Raw genomic sequence first — 16876 nt, forward strand, 5'->3', positions numbered from 1 at the left:
TATATATTTTTTAAAAATGTATAAATTTTACCATTTTATCTTTTGTTTATTTTTTAGCCTAAAAACTGTTCATTTCACAGCATGACTACTGGATCAGGTATTTTGGCCACTAATCATGCGGTCAGATCAGACATTCCAGACAAATCATATTTTGTTATTTTATTGATCTGCACAATTTTTGTGGTTTTATGGCATGTACCTTTGCATTATTGTTCATTACATGTTTTTTAGCATAGCTTTGTAGTTTGGTGTATAAAGGTATTTTTACCCAGCTGGATTCATCAGAATGTGCATGTTTGTGTGTTTCCTCAAATGTATGGTTTTCTGTGGTCTTTGTAAAGTTAAATGGGTCTTACAGCACATAATACACAGATAGGGTGTTTTGTTTGCTAAAGTGGCAGCCAAGAAAATTCATATGTACTATTTTTATTCGGACTACTGTATATGCATACAGACTATATGCTTTGGTAAATACTGGGCATCACACTGTTCAGTTGAACTACTGAAGTCATATTTCAGGTGCCTTGGTGATTTATCTTTGTGTGTAAGATACAGTAAGAGATAAAAGTGTCAATTGTAAATATTTAGGCAATTTTCTTTAGAAATAAATATTTAAACATTTCGTATTTGTGCAATGTGTACTTTCCAAAAAAAGATATAAATTTTGGGGGTCAGTGCACTTTTTTGCAGCTTTACCCCACATAAAACAAAGTAAAGTTGAAATGTAAGCCATGAAATTAGCATGCACAAGGACAAGGTTTATTTTAGGATCTCTACACGCAATGTACTTCAATATAACTATGTAGGTTTGACATTAAACTGTTCAGTGGACCGCTGGCATTCATATTTATGATGTAAACTGGAAGCTTTGAGGTCACTTTTAAAAAAAAATAAAAAATCAGAATTGCTTAAAAAAAAAAAACACCAACATTGCAACTTGTTAGATTGAGTAGAAAGACATATTTACCTATTTCGGATTTTCCAGAATCAGTCATTTTCAAAAATCTCCATAAAACTATACATTTTCATACTGTGAAGAATGCAAGGGTGACACAGTGGTTTCTTTACTTGCAGAACTTCAACTTTACGGTGGAACACCGAGCAGGCCAGCTGCAAGGTAATGCGGATGCATTGTCAATGTCCTACTGTATAGTTGTAGGCAGTGTCCGAACCCACGGGCTCGAACAGAGGGGGGAGGTATGTGACAAAAAGGTTTGTCTCGATGAGAAAGGTCTGTTGGATGGCAGATATATAGTACCCAGGCTGAGGTACTGGCTCCTTTAAATCTCTAGGGCAGGAGAGGCTAGGACCCTGAAGTATGGCTAGAGAATGCTGGAGCCAATTAGGCATCACCTGAAGCATTTAAGGCGAGCCTGGGTGTGCAGCATGGAGAGTATCTGAGAGAGACTGCGAGGGGTATGCTGGACTGACTACAAGCTCCCCTGATTCTGGGACTCCAGAAAAGGACTGCCGGGCATTGGCAGTGAGGATTTGGTTATACCTTTGTGGAAACTACTGGTGAGACTTGGTTTGTTGAACTGTTTACTTCCAAATGCCATGTGGTGATATATTGTTTGCTGCAGGAAATAAAGCACAGGCAAGAGCCTGATCATTTTGGTTGCAAACCAGAGTTGCCTTTCTCATCTGTGAAGCCCAGAATTCCATCCGATACTGGCTGCTACCAGCTAAACCCCCACAATACATAAAATAATATTTATGATATTATGTTATATGTGTTTATATTAAGAATAATTATGTTTTTTATTTTTAGACACCTATATCTTGTTACAGAAATATTACTACGCAAAAGTTTTGAATGCTTAGGTAGTCCTGAACAAAAAAATATGTAGTTTTCATAGGTGAACTAAAAGTTCCCCACAGGAAATGCCCCTGAAGTGAAATAACACAAAGTGTTAAAAAAACTCTCTAACAATTAAAGTACCAAAAAGTGCCAAATTGTCTGGAACTGAAAGGTTTAATCCTGCAACTTTATTTTTAGGGTGTTTGTCTTGTATGACATTCCCCCATATTACATTAACAATATGTTGTTTTAATTTCAAAGAACAAAATGAATCCCTTAGATTGTCTATACATCCGAAATAAGCTGAAGAAATCATTTTAGTCAAAAGTTGAAAACCAGGGCCATTTTTAATGTATATTAAGTTCATAGTTTTTTTTAGACATTACTTTGTCCAATATGTTGTATGAAAGTTTAAGCACAGCATTAACCCATTACATTGTTTTACAAAAGTAGAACATCCCAGCTCACAAAATCCTATTTTAGCTTAAATAAGGAAACCTTGGTTATTTTTAAGGAAGGGTGGTAACCAATCAAATTTTTTATTTAATTAAGTGTTAAAATATAAACCTGATTTCTTGTAGCTTTTAGCTGTATTGTATTTAACCTGTCATAATAAATAAGAGTAAAAAAAATTGATGGCAAAATAAAGATTGTCCCAGTTATACTTATTTGCTGTTGCCCTGTTGCTATTGCCCTGCTAGAAAGATAGAGCAGTGGTATATTAAACAGAACTGTGTATTTAGCTGAATTATAATTATGCAAACATGATCTTGCCTGACACATCTTCTAGTTTCTATGGAAACCTGGTTTCTTTTCTTAGAGAATTCATATTTTGTCCTGATGTGCACAGGACACTCTAAATTCAAGAGTAGATCTATAATAACGATAAGTGCATATGAATAAATAAGTCACTGAATATGTCCTCTTAACTCTGCTAACTCCAACTGTAAATTCTGGGATTTGATTTATTGTTGCAGTAAGCTATAATCATTTTCTCAGCATTCCACCAGTCAGTAAGAGGGTGTTTTGCCTGTTAAAATACATACAGAAAAGGAGTAAAAGATTTCTTAAAGATGATGTATAATGAAAAATATGTGCTGATATAGCTACTATACAGCAATATAAGCTACTTTGCAAATTATGTTCATTATGTTTTCTCCACCCCAAAATATACTTGTTTGTTTTTTCCATGGCAATCACTTGTATTGACTCATTTCCCATTGGCTACTAAGTAGTGCCACTGGTGCTCTAGCCCAAGGATCAGGGTACCTTTTTTAATTTAATATGTATGGAAGCCAAGCTCTCTGTTAAATACAGTATAGAAACATATAATGAAAGTATATTACAAAGTGGCTTATTACTATGTCACTTTATAATATGTTATTTTTATCAGTGGTATTACGTTAATCTACCTTTTGCTCTAGGAACAGTTACTAGTTAGTGGAGCCATCAACAAGGAGCAACTAATTTATTAACAAATATAGTCTGGGGGAATGTAATGAAAATCAGAAAAGTAATTGCAGGAAGATGAACATTAATTTATGCTAAAATCTTGGCAGCCTAACCACCATAAATGGGGAGCAAGTGTTCCCTATACCATTAATTAAGAATGGTCCTGGTTTACATCTTTAAAGTATTGATAGATTGATTGGTATAAATATACTGTATGTATACTGATTTACTTTTTGGTATATTGATATTAGAATGTAAATTAAAATGTTATTTTATAATACAGCAATATTATCTTTTCCCACATCAACTTGGCCAGCCTGGATAAATAATAAGGCGAGAGAGAGGTTTTAAACAATCATGCAATTTATTGTCCATCAATACATTTTATGTATATTAAAACAAAAATGAGGCAAAAGACAGGAACTTAGACGGTAAGTAACAGAGTTGTAACAGAATGATAGCTGGTGTGTGATGTCTTTCATAGAACTATATGTAGCAGGGAGTTGGTACAGCACCTCTATGAAAAGAAGTGAAAGGAAATAATTTGTAAAGGGGGCTTTAACATACCCTTATAATATTTACATTACCAGTGAATAAAAGAGGACACAAGTGTAAATCAGATTAGCTTAAACTCTGGTGCCACTTTTAAGATTATTTAAATTAGCATTCCATCACCATTTACTACATTTTCCCAGAACCATTTTTGGATTACCCTTATACCTAAATTGGTGCTGTGGGATTTAACACTGTAAAATAACTGCTCTTGCTGTCAAAACTGCTTTAATTGAAGGCATAAGCCTGATAAAACTCAAGCCTTTGCAATATCATATTTTTCACTGGTTGAGAGGAAGTAATCTTTCCTTGCCTTGCTGACTTTATATGCTTTATGTATGATGTCCTGCTGTGTTTTTCACTTGCTTTATAATTGGAGACTATTGAGAAACACAGTAAAACATTTCTTGGAAAAACATAAAGTAAGGAGTGCAAAGGTACATTTATTGTGTGCTAAATGCAACTTCATTTATATCTGAAAGGGCAATATGCCCCTTTGTTCAACATGAGTTCATGAACAGGGTCTGCACTGAACATACTTTTTGCCTATTCTAGATAGACAAAAGAGAATAGGGAAACCCATTCATAGAGTAATGTAACTATAAAAGTGATAGGTAGAATGCAAATCAATACTTAATATAATCATGCATATGGTGGAAATATTGTTCTCAATGATGTGTCTGAACTTCTGGACTATTTCACCCCTGGGACTGAACCATGATCAAAAAATTGCCAAGAATACTTTTTATTTTGTCTTTTTTTTCTCTTGCAGCTTCTATATGTATCTATACAATCTTGGTATTCGTTTAGTTAGTGACTTAAAAAAAAAAAAAGCGATATATATTTTATTTATCCAGAGTGCTGCTGATGGCACTGCACTGCCTAATGTTTATAACAATAACACAAAGGAATTCATATTTGATATCGTCTTCAAAATGACATTTACATTTGTTGTAGTGTAGTAGATAACCATATTACAATTAAATCATACATGTGTTTCGGAGAAATAACTGCAGAGATGAATGAGCACCACCCAGTTTTTAAGAAAGTTGCAATAGCTGTAATGTTTGAGGGTTTTCTCAACAGAAATGGATATAAATGTCATTGTAATTGTCGTGGAGTTGTAATGGACTCCTAATCACGCAGAGGTTGTCACATTAGAAAAACTATAAAAACCCCACTCTCCCAGGGTCAGGACAGAAGTGTGTCCATATATGCTTCTCCATGTACGTGTTATCAATAAAAAAATGGTCCATTTTTGGAAAAAGGCTTTTACAGAATTCATGAATCTGTTTCTATGTTTTTCAAAGCAATGTCAACTAAGTCAATAAAACAACAACTGTTTACATTAACTTCTAATGAACCTCTACCTACTCTAACTAATGTCTGGAAAAAAAACAATAGTCCTATTCTAAAACAGGTAGTGACATTATTTTTATCTGGTACTAACCCTCAAAATATATTTGGGAAGCAGTAGACAGAAGGGTCTTTAAATGAATACATCAATGATTATTAATTCATGTTTTTCAAACTTATAAATTACACATGAAGAAAATCTATGTGTAATGAGATTTTGCTCAAGCCCTTTATCACTCACATTGCAAGTGACAAAGTCTGATGCATTGCATTACAATTTTTATGATTATAAGACACTTCATTATTTATAAAATTGTAAATCACTGATCCATTTTAATTGTAGAATGAAATATAAACTTCAATAAACGATGTGTTTTAAGTAAGCTATTGGAAGTATAATATTAAATGGACATTTTTTCTTCTCCAGTGCTTAATATTTAAAGTATTTTAATTCTATACTTTATATGTAATGTTGGGATTCATACAGCCACTCATTTACTATCAGCAGGCGGAACAATAGGTGCAAATGCACGTGCAAGTTTGCACACCAAAGGGGTTAGTGCCTATTATATTGCATCCTTTTGTGCTTATTTCTGTCACTAGGAGAACTAAAGGCAGTGCACAGAGGCACAAGGAATCTTCTATGATTCCTTGAACAAGAATAACAAAGTTAGGAAAATGATCCAGCCAGGACCAAACAGGAGAGGGACCTTTCAAAGGGAACAGAATGAGTAATTGCCAACACCTGGCAAAAGGCAGGAGAATAAGGCTACAAGGTACTCTCCGGAATAATAATAACACAACAGGAACTCCTGCTGCCGAGTCTCCTATAGCTGAGAGGTACCTGCACAGCCACTGAACAGGCCATGCAGGATCCAAGTCCTGACAGTTTAAAAGCTGTGCTAGTGGGGGTGTTCTTAAATACTGACTTAATACTGACTTGCACAATTACTATTCTCTTTGTTCCTATGTAACTGTGCATTGACATTTGCAATATGTATCCTTTAATACACTGGATGAAGCAGCAGTTGTTCCCTACTTTTTACTTACAAATTGGCAAGGCTGACAAAACTTTTGTTTTCAAATGTATAGCTGACCAAAGTCATTCTCCAATACTAATAATACAAAACATGAATTAGGTATAGATTTGAAATACCACCAAAAGGTATAAAAAGGAAAGATGTTATAAATATAACAAATGTACACAGTTTAGGATATAGATGGTAAAAATGAAGATTAATATGAATTATTTCACTCTTTTCATTCAAGTAGGATTTGGATTATAAGCATTTGTGACCATCTAATATAAGGGATCTTTAAACTTTCTATGACAAGACTCTTTTTATAGGTGAAAAATGTAACGGTTTCAATTAAGACAGTTATACACAGCATGTAGAGTCCTAAAATCATGTATTTCTTTAAAGTATGTTTTCTCAGGCTACGCTAGCACAGGAACTATGTATAGTGCTCACAGAATAATACCCTTGGGAGAAACACAGTGACAAATGCACTTTGATACGGTGTTTCTCATGAGAATTTTTTTGTAAATATTTATGAATATGAGATGTCTTATCCAGAAACCCAATGTCCAAAAGTTCCGAATGGAAGCGATCTCCCATAGAATCCATTTAAAAAGATTTCAGCAATACTTTGTAAATTATGGTAACTAAGCTGCATAAATCTAAATTGAAAGTCTAATCACCACCTGCCCACCTACACCTGGGACTCATTTTCTTGGCTGGCACTGGGTTGCAGATCAACCCACTTATTACTAGCCTGAAACCACTGTTCTGCCATGTTCAGAAGAGGGAAGTAGTTTTCAAACCCCCTGTGTTACTATTTTCTCTATTAAATGTATTTATATAATAGGAAGGAACACAGTCACGATGCAAGTTTAAACAGCAAATTGTACTTTATTATAAATGTTTTAGGCAATTGGTGACCTATAACAAGTTGTGTGAGTGATTGCAGTTTTAATCTGTATTGTGGGTGCGCTCCTCCCTATCTTATAAATTGGTTTGCTGTGTGCTTTTTGAAGGACATTGGGAATGGAAGCAAAGCTTCCAAAGGTGTTTACACAAAGCTGTTCAGCATGATTGCCATGCTCATAATGCATGTTGGTCTACTGGTATTTTACTGATTTTACTAATGGCTACTTTCTGAAAAGAAGAATGCATCAGCTTTCTAATATGGACTTTACAGGACAGTGTCTACCTTTACATTGCTGTCTTACCACTGAACTCTAATTTGATTTTGTGATTTTTAATTCCTTTTCTTTAATTCATTTCTTCATGCATGTTGGCCCGGTGCTGCTTGGTATCCAGACAAGCGGGAGTGAGAGAAAGTACAGTGTATGTGTTTCCCCCATACCCTTTTAAACTTACAATGAATCACTTTTTTTCCTCTAATTCTTTGTTAAAAATTACACTTCTCATATTTTGCACTACATAACATTGCTCCGAGGCTTGCCGTGTTGGCATTTTTATATACTAACACTACTAAGATTTGTAGATTTAGCCTAAAACTCTCTGGTATTATCTTATTATTGGCAAAGTATTAATAATGATTTATAATTCTTTTACAACTTTTAGCTGAAGATGATTTTTTTGTGAGATTTGTAATGCTAAAACACAACTCACTAACTTGCTACTGACTTGTATTTATAATTAATACTATCTATAGTATTATCAATGGGATATGTAATACTGAATTATAATTCCCTGCCAAGGTTCAACATTCTTTATATAACCTGTATTGACAAAACTTTATGCTGAGGTTCATTTTCAACAGGCCTTGCCAAAAGGCTGCAACCTATACTTTACTGTCCCAACTCATTTCTACTGTCATATTATATAAATGCTATTGCATACTGACACATCAAACAAGATTCTTGAGTAGTGCAAAACAGGTGAGAATATAGGTTAGAGAAGCAACAGGAGCATTAAAGATCATAATCATAACCAAGGGGATACTCTATCTTTTAAGTTAAGAACCCATGGAGCGCTTCAGTCTCCCATGATAGATTTCTGCTCTCCCCCAGTGGAAAGCCCTTTGCATCACTTCGGTATTCCAAAGTTGCACAAAGCTTCCTCATGCAGACAACTTTGTGCGACTGTGGGAAAACAAAACAATGTGAAGGGCTTTCTGCTGGTGGCTTCTATTGTTGCCCATGGAAAGACATTTCTGAGCAGTTAGTTACCCAGGATCGCAGAGATCTATCGTGGGCAACTAAACCGCTCCATGGGTTCTTACCCTTAGAAAGGGGCAAATCATTCAAGAATCTCATTGTATTGAAATGCAACTATGTAGGCTACCTAAATTGTTAACCTTTAAAAAAAAGAACTGCAAAGGCTGTAGCATTGATTCAACAAGCTATGACAATCCTGCAAATCCCAAGTATACAAGGAGGAGTAGGAATCCAGAGCTCCTTAATAAGGTGGTGTTAATGTGGCTGGTACCTGTACAGGTAGTGGAGCCTACAGAGGAGGACTGGAAGGAAGCTGAGGAACCCGAACAGTATTCAGGTGGGCTAAGAGATGTTTGAGGATCTAAAACTTACATTCCCCAAGCAGGCAAGGAAAAGGCAAAAGTCTTTAGCAGAATATGCAGAACAGAAACCAGCTTGGCCGTAGAAGAGAGTCAGGGAAGAACTTTTTAAGTATTTTGCACTACAGTACAACACGTGCTAAAATTGATGTTGCGCCACTTCTGCTGTAGAAATAACAATGGACCAAGCTGTCCATTATCAGGACTTTTATACAATACTGTAATCTGCTTTGCAGCCAATTCACAATTTAATTACAGGGTTCATTATTGTCTCACTTGAGGCCTAACATTTTTCAGTGACAAAAGTTATACATTTGGAAATGTTTAAATATTCTTTGCTGAAACAAAGGGAAAAAAAGAAAGCATAGGAAAGCATTACTTTATATGCATCACATACTGTATGTTTTTAGTGTTAGGCTAAATTAATCAATTATTTACACTGGAAAACATTTCACTTCAAGCTTAGTTTGATTGCTAGAAAAGTAAACAATGAATTATTCATAACTTAGGTATGTAAATTGCCTGATAAGGTAATCATTAGGAAATGGAACCTACATCATTTACACAAAATGGTTAGCTTTTAATTTTTAAAGATATTTTAATTTTCTTAACTTTATGCAAGTGGATATATTTTTACATCCTATATGGCAGCTGCTTCTTAATGTTGTCTGCTCCTTTGCCGGCTGTTGCAGAGATTACCTAAAGGAATTCTGTCATGGGAAAACATGTCCCATGAGCTTCTCCAGCAGAATCCTGCATTGAAATTAATTTTACAAAAACAAACAGATTTTTTTATATTTAATTTTGAAATTTCACATGGTGCTAGCCATATTAATTTCCCAGGGTACAACAACAATGTGATCTGTGCTCTGATAAACTTCAGTAACACTTTACTGCTAGCTGCAAGTTGGAGTGATATCCCCCCCAGCAGCCTATCAGCAGAACGGGAAGGGAGCAAGATAGCAGCCCCATGTCAGAATAGCACTCAATAGTAAGAAAGTCTGGCTTAGGACTCCTCCAGTTACATGGGAGTAGGAGAAACAATAGGTTACCTGAAAGCAGTTCTAATGTGTAGCGCTGGCTGCTTCTGAAAGCTCAGACTCAGGCACAATGCACTGAGATGGCTGCCTACACACCTATATTACAACTAAAAAAATACATTTGTTGGTTCAAGAATAAAATTTTAAATGGTTGAGTGAATAATTTGCTATGTAAACAGTGTCATTTAGAAAAAAAAAAGTAAAAATCAGACAGTATGCCTTTAAAATTATTTTGGTATTTCAGGATATTAAAAAAAAAAAAAAAAAAAAGTCTTTCAGTGTGACAAATTATTGAATATTCGCCACATGGCTAAAATATAACTGTTTTATCAATGTTTTAAAGAGGGTAGACTACAAACTTCCCCCTTCCAAGGAAACATCATAGTAACATAACATAGTAACATAAGAATAAAGTACTTTAGTTTTTTTAGGATGCTGTATTGTGAACTTATGAATCTTCATGTGTCCAGTGGAAAACAACTGAAGAAATAGCATTTTGTTTTTGTCACAAACCCACTTGTAGAATCCCTCTAAAAAAAAAAAAAAAAAAAAAGTGCAGAAGTATATTACTACTCCAGGGGCCAATAACAACACAAGACTAGCGGTGATCACATACCTATGGTTTTCCTTTGATTTCCAGCACCACAGCACTGCTCCCAACCACCCTGAAACCCATGGAGGCCATGCTAAAACTCTAGAGGCTCTACTGCGATATCTACATTAGTTGAATGTTTTATTGGCAGGTGTAATTGTAGTACTTTTATTGCACTAATAGTGATTTTATTGCATATTTAGGTCTGCGTTGTTTAATATTGCTTGTATTTTTTTGCAAAGAGGTGAATTTCTTTTCTTTATTGCTTTGATTGGTGTTACTAAAATGTCCTTATTTCAATGCACTCTCTGTTACTTTTCACTACTTGTTTAAAGCTGTAAACATTTTGTGTACTATTTTCTAAATGCAGCAATTCTCTCACGCAAGGTTGGCATCAGCCAGACAGAGGGCAAATGAAGGCTTACCCCCTTCTTGCTAAAGCAGGGATTACCGGTATTCATTACAGGTGGTTTAGCGGTGGAAATAATTTACCCTTGTCTTATTGACAAGTAATCTAAGAGAGAAGCCTGTGGAACATACTTAGGAACAAAGCATGGAGCAGCAGGTAGATAATGGACCATTGAAGGACCGCTAGTCACAATTAAATAAAGCAGAAAACCATGCTGATTTCCTAGAAAATCCCATGTAGGCCTCTTGCTCAGTCTGGGTTCAAGTTTCTTCAAGATAGACACCCAAGGTCTGCCTCTGTACCTAACCATTTGCTAAATTGAATGGGTATATACATCTTTTTTGGCACTGTGTTGCATGGCACCCAACTGCAGTGCTAAAGGGGCAAATGTAAGAGGAAACTCTGTTAAGGAAAAGTTTGAAGAACAAGGCAACCCAGGGTTGGAGAAAATTAAGAATCCCGGACTTCATAAATGCAATAAGTTTGCTAGAACAAACCATAGCTGGCTTTACTTCTCTGTGTGCTATGTTTCTTGTTTTATGTGGTTTATTGATGCATGATATTGTTAGATCAGCTACTAACCAGTCTTTGGCCTATTTCTTAGTTTGCGTCTGTCTCTTCAAGCTTGTTATGTATTATATCACCATATATCAGCCCTTGTATCTCTGTGTGCGTCCCACATGCCTGATCTAACCTGAGGATTCATGCGGTGTTATTTCAAGGTTGCCTGCTTGCACCAGCTTGTCTGATTTAATGCAAGTTAATGCAAAAAGTATGAAATCAACTCACAATGTCTGCCAGAGACGAGGAAAGGGACAAAAGGTCCATGTATATGGGAGATGTCTGAATTAAATTTTTAGAGATCAGCAATATTATAGGCAGCTGTTGTGATGCAGGATAAGAATGTTTTTTGCCTTAATTAAAATTGCATTCAAATGTTATTGAACTTTATAGCAACCCTTGGTGTTATTCTGTAATTTCCTGGGCACTGCATGAAGGCATACTACATGGCCAGTCCCCGCTTTACAGCACCTCAGGGTGTCTCAGATTTTACCGTACCTTTATTATACTGTATTGTGTGTATGTATGTGTGTATATATATAATATATATATATATATATATATATATATATATATATATATATATAAAATCACATTTAAAACATACACTCACAAAAAGTTTGTATGTTCATCCAAATAAAGCAAAAAAGGTACCCTTGTAAAATTTAGTTGGCTGCAAAAATAATATTTTTAAGAGAAAGAAATTATACTTAAAACAAATATCTGTCCCTAGAGAAGAAAATGCTCTGAATAAAAAAACTGCTGAACATACTATAACACTGGTATACAAGAAAGGCAGCTTGTTCAGTAAGAAAGATCAGGGCAATACTGTACCAAGCCAAATCACCATGGCAACACTCAATTTCTCAGCCAATCAATAGCCTTAGGGTAACTGGATTTTTTTTTTTTAATCCCATGTCAGCTATACCTTCTAAGAGAGCAGCCTTTCTATATTCACCTCTTAATATGTGTACAATGGTGGGTCAATGTATATATTGATGCTCCATTCGCATTCAAGGTCTTGATATCTTAACCACCTAGATTAAGATTTTTTTGCTTGTCTTTTAATATCATATATTTCTAGTTTCTACATTGCAACTTAAATCTGATATTTTCTGCTGCACAGTATAAGTCCTATTTAATAAAAACTGTAATTATTTATAACATTTTTTTCATATGTGAAAAATCTTTGCAAACACATTTAATTGAGGCAATTTCCATTTTGCAACTTAACTATTTCCAACAAGGCCTATATTTCCTACAACAATAAAACAAAAAAATCAAAAATAAGTAAATAATTCAAGCTTAAAAGTATTCATTTTAAATACAGCATTTTCAGTTCTTTGCACTTGTATGAGAATGCATGCTCTTATTTTTTGGGGGGGATAAATGGTAACTATTAAATGAATATGCTGCAAATTAAGTTTCCGACAAGCACAACTTTTCACTAAAGTAATTGCTACAGCGAGACATACGGCCAATATACAGCAACTTAATTTGTTTTTATTATTATTATTATTATTGTTACCATGAAATCAGCTTTTCCTTTGCAAAGGTTTTTTTTTTTCTTATTATTTTCATAGTCCTTCCATTTAAGGAGAACAGCTCCATCATGAGGCCAATTTAGGGCAAAACCTTACTGAGTCACATAAGCCGTTTAAGGATATTGTATATCTCTATATCTATGTACATCTATGTACAAGATTTGATGGTTTCTGACCTTTTAACAATAAAAAGAAGTTCACCAAGAAACAGTCATGCTAGTAAGTAATCTTACACATCTTCTGTTGCAACCGCCGCCATACCCTTACCACATGGGAAAGCCAATAACAGAGATGTACTAAATCCCAAAATAGTAAATAATATGGATAGACATAGTCTTTTTTAGTATTTTAACTGCCTAGACTTATGTTTACAAGAGAACATGCTTCTTTAAAATCATCTTATTTTTGATACGATGATCTAGATAAATTAACTAATCATTTGCATTCTCTACTGAACAGAAAAACCATAACTATAATTGGCATTCATGTTACTTCTACCAAAGTACATAACCTTGCTCTTATCAACATTATACCTCATTTGCCTGTTTGCTACCCACAGTTTTGCTGTCAAATATTTCTGAAAAGTAACCGCATCCTGCATGGAACTTTTGGAATAATTTTGCATTATTTTGTATCAACACCACAAACAGAGACAGTACTTACAATGCCCACCTCCAGGTTATTAATAAACAAGTATAAAAGCAAAGGGCCAATGACAGAGCCCTGTGGTACTCCACTAACAACACTGGTCCAATTGGAAAATGGCCATTTTACCATCAGTCTCTTTATAATCTTTATAATCTTTATAATCAAATATAATCTGTAATTAAATATTACGTTCCAAACCAATATTTCTTAATTAGTAACCTTCGCTGTGGCACTGTATTAGATGTTTTAGCAAAGTCTAAGTAGATCACATCCACTGCCACACCATTGTCTAGCTCTGCTCAACTTCTAACAGAAAGCAAACAGATTAGGCTGTTTAATGTTAATATTTTACTGAAACAGTTACAATTTCATACATCATGTTAAATTTGATATGTTATATTTAATTTAGTATATTTCTAAAGCAACAAGAGACACCATTAAGCAGAAACTTGTACTGAACACTTGTGACAAATGTATTTTGCTGTCCTGGCCATTAAAAATGATGCTTAATACAAATGTAATTAATAGTGAAGAAAGAAAAAAATATAGCAATTACAGAATTTTTCTTTATAAAACAAAAGTGTCATTCTGTCCCCAATATATTAAATGTTTATCAGTGATAGGGCTTGTACACACTTGCGTTTGGACCTGTGATCCCCTGCAGTGGAATTCTATGTTCTGTTGCAGGGGAGAACAGGATGAAATGCAGCCCATTCTTTCCTACAGGCCTGTACTAAGATAGGTGCATATAAGTGCCAAACACAGGTGGAATACAACATGATGCGCTCCACTTGTGTTTGGCGTTTGTGGCTGTGTGAGGTCCAAAATATCCTGAGTTTTCCTATTACATAGAGGGGCTTATTTATAATTGTGTATAAGCAACTGTCACTGGTGATATTACTCATAGCAACCATCCAGAGCTTTCCTATTGTTTTATAACTTGTAGGTGACTGTTCAAATCTAATTTGATTGGTTGCTATGGGCAACATCACCAGCAATATTTGCTTACACACTATAATAAATACTCCCCATAGGGATAATAGTATGGCACATGACTATAGTAAAGTGTTAATAACAGAAAGAAGGGCTCAGTTATCGTATGAAGTCACACAAATGTGAGGAAAATGTATTTTAGCGTTGTAACCATAGCAACCAATCAGAACATTGCTTTAGTTTTATACAGCAAATTTCCAAATTTCTGATTGGTTGCTAAGGTTTCTAAAATGTACTTCAGTTTTATGAATTAAAAGAAAAAGCCGTATGTTCTGTGGAGCACATTCCAACCCAAGGCCGCCGCCCTGCGCTTTACAGCAGGAATCTGTTCGGTGTAAATGTATTATCGCGGGATTTTCTGCGTGCTTATACAAACCCGCTCTTATCTGTTACTTCCCAGTCCGTGAGCTTGTGTTCATGGGGAAAGGTTTCCAACATGCATTGTAAGCGTTAGCAATGCTGGGCTGCAGTGTGTGCTGCCTGGCAGGTCTGTGCCTCTATACAGCTGCAGCCCTGCCTGGGTTTCCTAAGGTGAAGCGAAGCAGTGAGGTGGAACTTGATTCCCTGCTCCCCAGCAGCAAGGAAGGACTTCATTCCCTGCGTCCCACTAGCACTTCCGGGAACTTCACAAGTGCGCCACATAGCAACGCCTTTCTCGACTTCATCCAGAAATATGGAAGAGGATACAAAGATGGCAGCCAGGTGTTTCAGGAAAGATACCAAATATTTCTGGTACTGGTGTAACTGATAATATACATCTATAATAACAACTATTTGAAAGGCACTCTTTATAATAGCAATAAGGCCCAGTTGGTCACCTTCTATTTCAAATGACCCACCAATAAAGCTTTAAACTGTTTCCTGCAAGACTTGTTTTAATACTTTCCAAGCCAGCATGTGTCCAACCTGGGTTGGTGACATTGTTAGCATTGTATTTAAAATTCTTTAAAAAAAGACAAAAAAAAAAGATGTATTTTTGCATTTGATTATATTGCTCTGTTCCAGCACAATACTACATCCTGAAGTGATTCCCTTTTCTTGAATTGCTTCTGATTGTTGCCAACACTAGCATTTTCATTCTCAATACATTATTTTACTTGCGATTTCCAACATCTGCTGTCAGTTGAAGGCGACCTGTGGATTCTGGCCAGAGAGATAGCTGGGTGCCTTAAAGTAGAAGGAAAGGCTAATAAAGAGGTAATCTCAAGCTGCAGGCATACTTTCAGTTGTCTTAATAGTGCCCTTAAGTCTCCCCATATTTCTCCCGTTCAGATGATCAGAAGCCAAATAGGAAGGAAAAACGCTGAGCTGTGTAAAGAAAGTTTCTATAATGCCTCACTCCTGCACCCGTACATGCTCAGTTTGTAAGACTATGAGTTAGCTTCCTGCTGATTGGCTCAGATCCAGATTCCTAAGGGGGGGGAGTGAGTTCTTAGCATTCTTGAGGGAGGGGGGAGCAGGAGAAGGGATAGAACTGAGAGCTGCCTGTCTCTGGCAGAGGAATATAGACACAAGAAATCTTTTGACAGGGAACTCAATGCAGCATTTCTGTAAGTGCTTTTGGCTGTATTTTCATAGACCTTTCTGATAAAGCTTACTTACTTTTTAACTTTCTTTCTCCTTTAAATATACTTGCACTAAGCACTGCACTTTGTATGCCCAGAACACTCATTCCTACTCACTTCCATCAGCATAAGAAGTATTTATCAGGAGCATGTTTTTGATTTGTGGGCAAGCAGCTTTAAAAAATACCATGCTTCCTTCTTTATGGCCATAGTTTACTAATACATGATAATGTTATTACTCTATAAAAAAAACAAGGATTTTGTTAACATGGGCATGGAAAAAGTTACCTGACCTACACAGAACCCTGGTTTTACACAGAATGAACACCTCAGGGATGATTTTGAATGGCAGCTGTGAGTCAGCCCTCCTCCCTAACATCAATGTGCAACTGCACTAATACTCTTGTGGCAGAATAGAAGCAAACCCCATGAACCAAATGTTTAATATCTAGCACATAAGTCCCCAACCTTTTTAACCCACAAGCTTCATTCAAATGTAAACAAAAATTGGGGAGCAACACAAGCATGAGAAAGCTTTATGAGGGTGCCAAATAAGGGCTGCAATCACTGCTCTAGCAGATAGCCTTCACAGATAAGTAGATGCTGCATGCGTTTGATCATTTGTGATAGCTGGGCACAGTGTAAAAGCTGTTATGGGATTGCACTAATTAAAACAACTGCATTGCTTGCTTTACTAGAATTGAATGACTGGACAGCAAAAATGTCCTTTAATTTAATGAAGCATAATACCTTAGTGCTACTTTAATGTGTTGTGTGTTTACAAGTATACACCTGGAAAAGAGATCTGTGTTTGCAG

At 35.6% G+C, this 16876-nt stretch overlaps 1 protein-coding gene across 4 annotated transcripts in view; it reads left to right on the forward strand.

Moving 5' to 3' along the window:
* Positions 1 to 1403: 1403 nt before the first annotated feature.
* Positions 1404 to 16876, forward strand: part of asic5 (acid sensing ion channel subunit family member 5) — a 68434-nt gene continuing 52961 nt past the window's right edge. The window contains exon 1 of one of the 4 annotated variants that reach the window (XM_018095900.2): positions 1404 to 1518. Coding sequence is in view for 1 of the 4 variants with exons in the window: in XM_018095892.2 (XP_017951381.2) it covers positions 14951 to 15226 (276 nt within the window). In the remaining 3 variants the exon portion in view is untranslated. The other 3 variants (XM_018095892.2, XM_018095894.2, XM_018095897.2) reach the window with 3 other exon arrangements.

The sequence above is a fragment of the Xenopus tropicalis genome, chromosome 1 (genome assembly GCF_000004195.4).
Source record: "Xenopus tropicalis strain Nigerian chromosome 1, UCB_Xtro_10.0, whole genome shotgun sequence".
In the NCBI taxonomy this organism is placed as follows: domain Eukaryota; kingdom Metazoa; phylum Chordata; class Amphibia; order Anura; family Pipidae; genus Xenopus; species Xenopus tropicalis.